General features: G+C 44.6%; 1 protein-coding gene across 1 annotated transcript in view; it reads right to left on the bottom strand.

Moving 5' to 3' along the window:
- LOC105539809 (zinc finger protein 468-like) overlaps positions 1–7,147 on the bottom strand; it is a 31,424-nt gene that overhangs the window by 4,481 nt on the left and 19,796 nt on the right. Inside the window, 1 exon segment of the mRNA XM_011980257.1 lies at positions 6,833–6,959. Within this exon segment, the coding sequence (XP_011835647.1) occupies positions 6,833–6,959 (127 nt within the window).

Here is a 7,147-nt window from a genome sequence, read left to right as displayed (position 1 = left end):
GGAGGCCGAGGTGGGCGGATCACTTGAGGTTAGGAGTTCAAGACCAGCCTGACCAACATGGAGAAACCACGTCTCTACTAAAAATACAAAATTAGCTGGGGTGGTGATGCAAGCCTGTAATCCCAGCTACTCAGGAGGCTGAGGCAGGAGAATCGCTTAAATCCAGGAGGCAGAGGTTGCAGTGAGCCGAGATTGTGCCATTGCATTCCAGCCTGGGCAACAAGAGTGAAACTCCATCTCAAAATAATAATAATAATAATAATAAAATAAATGACACTTCAGACAAACAAAATGCATCCACCTCGGGGCTCTGTGCAGTCAGGTCATGAGGCACATATGGCCTTGTAAAAGCACTTAGAGCACATTCACAGGAGACTGTTTGCAGCATTTCTTATCACACAGTCTACTCCTTGTCCTGATTTCAGGGTCAAGGAGTTACAGTCTCATGCACAAACAACATACACACAGTGCCTCAGTATTTTTCCATGCCTCAACCTCAAATGCCTTGTACATAAGCTTGAATATGTTGCTGTGCCCCCACCAAAGGTGATTCACGCCTGTAATCCCAGCACTTCAGGAGTGGAGGCCAAGGTGGGCAGATCACTTAAATTTGGGAGTTCAAGACCAGCCTGATCAACAAGGAGACCAGCCTGGGCAACAGGAGCAAAACTTCATCTTGTAAATAAATAAATAAATGAACAAACAAACAGATACAGAAACTGGTATAAGTGTGCTTTTTCTTTATAACTCAACTTTTCCATTTAGAAGAAAAAAGCATGAAGAAAACACTACGTATATGTTAATGAAAATACAACATACACAGAACTAATTCTGACATAAATAACAAAGAGTTCTAGTGGAGATAGAGTAGTTTTTGCAGGTTATGGAATTTTTGTTTTGTTTTGTTTCATTCTGTTTCCTTGAGATGGAGTCTCACTCTGTCTCCCAGGGTGGAGTGTAATGGCACCATCTCGGGTCCTGCAACTTCCACCTCTCAAATTCAAGTGTTTCTCTTGCCTCAGCCTCTTGAGTAGCTGGGATTACAGGTGCCCACTACCATGCCTGGCTAACATTTGCATTTTCAGTAGAGACAGAATTTCACCCAGCCAGGTAATGGAAATTTCAAGTTTCATTATTATGCTACCACTTTAAAATGTTTAACATACCTTCAACAATAACCTCGCCCAAACATCTACACAACACACTTCGGTTCTTCATATTGAAAGGAATGGACACTAACGTGGTTGTTATAGTCTCACTGGAATCATGCTTCAACCACTTATATGTTTACTAAAAACTAAAAGACAAAACTATTTAAAATAATAACAATGGCTGGGCACGGCAGCTCGTGCCTGTAATTTTAGTGCTTTGGGAAGCCAAGACACATGGATTACTTGAGATCAGGAGTTTGAGACCAGCCTGCCCAACATGGCGAAACCCCATCTCTTCTAAAAACACAAAAATTAGCTGGGCAGGTGCTGGGTGCCTGTAGTTGCAGCTACTCAGGAAGCTGGGGCATAAGAATCCATTGAGCCCAGCAGGCAAAGGCTGTGGTTAACCAAGATCACACCACTGCACTGTAGCCTGGACCACAGAGTGAGACTTCATCATAAACAAACAAAAAAAAAGGTAAATAAGAAGGGAGTCAAAGCACATCTACACAAAAAAGCAATTATACACAAAAAATAGTAAATGAGAAATGAAGAACAAAGCAACCTACAAGACACGCAGATAAGATGTAACAGAAAGGCAATGGTAAGGTCTTCTCCATCAGGAATACTTCAAATGTAAATATTTAACTCTGCACTCAGCAGGCGAAGACTGGCTCCATCAACAGGAACCAACTACATGTTGTTCATAGAAGACTCATATTAGCCCTATGGACACACATACACTAAAATTTAAAAAATAAAAACCAATAATTAGTTATGGAGGTTGGTGCCTGTAACCCCAGCTACTCAGGAGGCTGAGGAGGGTCTCTTGAGCCCAGGAGATCAAGACCAACTTCAACAACACAGTAAGACACTGTCTCTAAGAAAAATAAAAGTGATAAATTAGCCCCTCATGGTGGCATGCACCTGTACCAGCTGCCGAGGGAGGCTGAGATGGGCCAATCGCCTAAGCCCAGGAATCCAAGGCTGCAGTGAGCCCTAATCCCACCATTGCACTCCACCCTGGGGGATAGAGTGAGACGCTCTATCTAAAAAAATTTTTAAATAGAAAATAACACAAAAAATAAAAATAATATTCCAAGCAAATGTCATCGCAAGAGAGCAGAGGTGGTTATAGAAATTTTTTTTTTTTTTTTTTTTTTTTAGAGATGGGGTCTTGCTCTGTCACCCAGGGTGGAGTGCAGTGGTGTGATCTCGGCTCACTGCAACCTCTGCCTGCTGGGTTCAAGCAATTCTTCTCCCTCCACCTCCCAAGTAGCTGGAATTAGTGCACACTAGCATGCTTGGCTATTTTTGGTATTTTTAGTAGAGACAGTGTTCTACCATGTTGGTCAGGCTGGTCTAGAACTCCTGACCTCATGATTTGCCCACCTTGGACTCCCAAAGTGCTGGGATTACAGGCGTGAGCCACCGCACCCAGACCTAAAACATATTTTAACTTGAAAATGTTTTCCTGGAGACAAGGAAAGATATTACATCATGATAATAGGGTCAATTCACCAAGAATATGCAATAACTAGAGATATATATGCATGAATATGAGAGCTCCATATATAAAGCCAATGTTTACAGAACTAAAAAAAAAAAATGGCTCCATTGTAATGCTAGGAGATTTCAACATTCCACTTTCAATAATGGGTAAAACTACAAGAGCACTGAACAATAAAAAAGTAGAGGGAGGCCGGGTGCATGGCTCATGCCTGGAATTCTATCACTTTGGGAGGCTGAGGCATGAGGATCACCTGGGGTCAGGAGTTTGAGACCAGCCTGGCCAACATAGTGAAACCTCATAGCTACTAAAAATACAAAAATTAGTTGGGCGTGGTGGTGGGTGCCTGTAGTCCCAGTTATATGGGAGGCTGAGGCAGGAGAATCACTTGAACCCAGCAGGTAGAGGCTGCAGTGAGCCAAGATTGTGCCACTCTACTCCAGCCTGGGTGACAGACAGAACAAGACTTCATCATACACACACACACACACACACACACACACGAAACTGATGATTAAATGAATAAAATCCAAGATCATGTGTAATATATAGAAATGTCCAAGATGAAAGTAGTGGCTTAACCAAATAACAGTGAACTTCGTACCAGAGGCATCATTCCAGTGACCTATGCTCCCCACAAGGACCTTCGGCCCCAATACAGGGTCTTTCTGTCAACTGTCTTTCCCACTCAGCTGAGTAACCATCTCAGAACAGTCACCTACTCCCCTGTGACACCCACCAGTAAAGTGTGGATGAAGCACAACTGAAGAATGGCTGAGGGGCCTTGTGGAATAAGAAGAAATGCATATATTGGTCTTTTGCCCAGTTCCTGACACAGAGCTCCAAAGACCTTGGGACGTCCTGGGTGCGGGAGCATGATTTGTCCTAATGAGGCAACCTCTATGGTCTCCTGGATGGAGCTGATCACCAGCAAGAACAGGCTAGGCCTAGGGGCACGGACAGTCACTGCCATCCACCATCCTCCAGGAAGGGGAGAGGGGCTGGAGACTGAGTTACCATCAATCATGACTTTGTGATGAAGCCTCCACGCAAATCCCTAAACTATGGGGGATGAGAGCTTCCAAATGCTGAACACACACAGGGCCTGGGGCACGGCACACCCAGTGAATCTTCCCTCACTCCTTGTGCGGAGCACAGCTCCCTGGAAAGATGCCTCTAGTGTTAAGTACACTGTTATTCATTTCTACATATTATACATGATGTTGGATTTTATTTATTTAATAATCATTTTCCTACTTTGTGTGATAGTCTTTGTATTCTGTTTTATATCAATCATGTGTGGAACTGTTATATCAGAGAGTGACTATGGATTTACATTTTACTGCCCCACCGCGTGAATCTCATCTGGCTGTCCATCTGTGTCCTGTGAAACGTCCTTCATCATGAACTCAAGAAAGTGTTTCACTGAGTTTTGTGAGCCACCCTAGCAAAGTAATCAAACCCAAGAAAGGGGTTGACGAAACTCAACTTACAGCTGGTTGGTCAGAAGAACATGTGACCATCTACTACTTGGAACTGGTGTCTGAGGTCGGGGGCAGCCTTGAAGGCCTGGAGTTCAACCCTTGACCTGTGAGTTCTCACTCTAACTCCAGGCAGACGGTGTCAGAACTGAATTCAACTACAAGACATTCAGTTTGTGTCCATCCAAATCTGTATGTCGTTGAGGGGAAATACACACATTTTGGTGATCAGAAGTGAGGCATTCTGTGCTCAGCAGCATGTGAGAGTAGGAAAAGCACATTTGTTTTTTCATATTTTTTTTTTTGGTGGGAGGACGGAGTCTCGCTCTGTCACCCAAGCTGGAGTGCAGGGGTGCAATCTCAGCTCACTGCAACCTCTGCCTCCTACGTTCAAGATATTCTCCTGCCTCAGTCTTTCAAGTAGCTGGGAATACACACACCTGCCACCACACCCGGCTACTTTTGGTATTTTTAGTAGAGACGGGGTTTCACCATGTTAGCCAGGCTGGTCTCAAACTCCCGACCTCAAGTGATCCACCCTCCTCAGCCTCTCAAAGTGTTTGAATTATAGGCATGAGCCACAGCGCATGGCCTTTTTCATATTTCAAATAGACAAGCAGACTATCTGAAGAAGCACAGAGGGATCTGTGCAGTATCCTGGGTCCCAGAGGCAAAGGAGGCACAGCCCATGTTTTCTCATCTCCTGATTAGGTGTTCCAAGTACAGGAAATGGGATGGAACCTGAAGAGGTCAAGGGGTAGGTGTATGGAGGCCTCAGTTCTGATCTATAGGGACAGAAAGTGGAGCATCAGATGGAATCAGGTACAGAAGGAGAGACCACAGGGGAAAGAGACTCCTTTGACACAGCCCTCCCTGTGCCACAGGGTCAAGAAACCAAAGAGGTCACAGAAGCCAGGTGACAGGGTGTTATTGCCCATCAGGATAAAGTAAAGGCTCTGCCTTTTTCTCTGAGTTGTGGCACCACTAGAGGGCAGAAAGATCAAAGTACTACACATCTAAAGAGCAGAGGGGCCGGGCGCGGTGGCTCACACCTGTAATCTCAGCATTTGGGAAGCCCAGACAGGCAAATTACCTGAGGTTAGGAGTTTGAGACCAAACTTGCCAAAATGGCAAAACCCCTAAAAAAATAAAAATTAGCGAGCTGTGGTGGCGATGCATGCCTGTAGTCCCAGCTACTTGGGAGGCTGAGGCAGAAGAACCACTTGAACTCAGGTGGCAGAGGTTGCAGTGAACTATTGTGCCACTGTACTCCAGCCTGGGCAAAATGGCGAGACTCTGTCAAATAAATAAATAAATAGCAGAAAAATAAGTGGGAGCAAAGAAAGATGTCCATTCTGAGATCTCAGGATTTAAACTTTCCTTTTCCCACAGAATTCTCCCACTTGCAGAGAGTTTCCCCACACACTATTGGAAGGTGGAGCTTCCACTCTGCCCATCTGAGCTCTTACCTGCCTTTACACCTGTAATACATTCCCTCCCAGCTGGATTTTGTTGCTATTTTCACTTCACTCTCCACAGTCCAGGGCTCTTTCCCTTGCCCCTACATGGTGACAACAGGGCAGAAAGAGACTCCTGCTTATAAAAAGAAAGGAACATGATATGCTGGAGCTTTTCTAGAGTCCCAGCCCTACGTTTCAGTAGGAAAGAAGACATTACAGAAAAATCTAGAAAAGTATTTCACAAATTCCTTCACTCACTGCCTACTTCTTAAGGTGTACAGAGCATTGTAATATGTAATATGTGGACATCAAGGTCTCTTCCAAGAACTACTGAATCAAAAGCACAGGAGAAGCAAAGAGGAAACTGGGTTTTTTTGTTTGTTTGTTTGTTTGCTTTGAGACGGAGTTTCACTTTGTTGCCCAGGCCAGAGTGCGATGGCGTGATCTAACCTCCACCTCCCCAGTTCAAGAGATTCTCCTGCCTCAGCCTCCTGAGTGACTGGGATTACAGGCATGCGCCACCCCTGGCTAATTTTGTATTTTTAGTAGAGAGGAGGTTTCTCCATGTTAGGCTGGTCTCGAACTCCCGACCTCAGGTGATTCCCTTGTCTTGGCCTTCCTAAATGCTGCGATTATAGGTGTGAGCCACCATACCCAACCAGAACTGGATATCTTTAAAGTCTGCCATAAGGTTTTGTTTTTCTTTTTTTTTTGAGACAGTCGTGCTCTGTTCCCTGGGCTGGAGTGCAGAGGCACAGTCTTGGCTCACTGCAACCATCTGATTCTAGGTTCAAGCGATTCACCTTCCTTAGCCATTCTAGTAGCTAGTATTACAAATGTGTGCTACCACACCGGCCTAACGTTTGTATTTTTAATACAGATGGGGTTTCACCATGTTGACCAGGCTTCTCTTGAACTCCTGACCTGAAGTAGTCCAGAAGCCTTGGCCTCCTGAAGTGGGAGTGATGACAGGCGTGGGTCTCCATGCCTGACCTGCCATAAGGTTTTATGCCTACTTTACTTCTGGAAGCCCCACTGAGGTATCATGAAGAATGCAGAACGTCTAAACAAAGGGGACAGTGAAAGTCCAGACGCTACATCATGAAGCTTTTCATGTCAAAATCAATATGGCTTCCACTTTAGTCAAGCAAGGATGAGGCTCCCAAGAAGCAAAAAGAGAAAAGGCAAAGATACATAGGGGCACATCCCCAGGAGGGAAGTTATCCTCACCCAGAAAGACCAGGTTCCTATAATTCTCCAGCATCACGTCTCTGTATAAAGCCCTCTGAGCAGGGTCCAGGCATTTCCACTCCTCCTGAGAGAACTCTATGGCCACATTCCTGAATGTCAACAGAGCCTGAAATGAAAACACATTTTAACCAAACGGTTATGGGAAGGGTTCTTATCTTTACAGAAAATGAGAAGAGGAGAGAGGGGAAAGCAGGGATTTAATTGTAGTGAATGTTCTGACAAATCCGAGTAAGGGATTTCTCACCACATGATGTCTTCCCAGTTGTGTTTGATTATACTTTTTTTTTTTTTTTT

This window comes from Mandrillus leucophaeus, unplaced genomic scaffold (genome assembly GCF_000951045.1).
Source record: "Mandrillus leucophaeus isolate KB7577 unplaced genomic scaffold, Mleu.le_1.0 Scaffold104, whole genome shotgun sequence".
Taxonomy (NCBI): Eukaryota; Metazoa; Chordata; class Mammalia; order Primates; family Cercopithecidae; genus Mandrillus; species Mandrillus leucophaeus.
The sequence above is the reverse complement of the archived record's forward strand: the minus strand, read 5'-3'. Positions and strand labels throughout refer to the sequence as shown.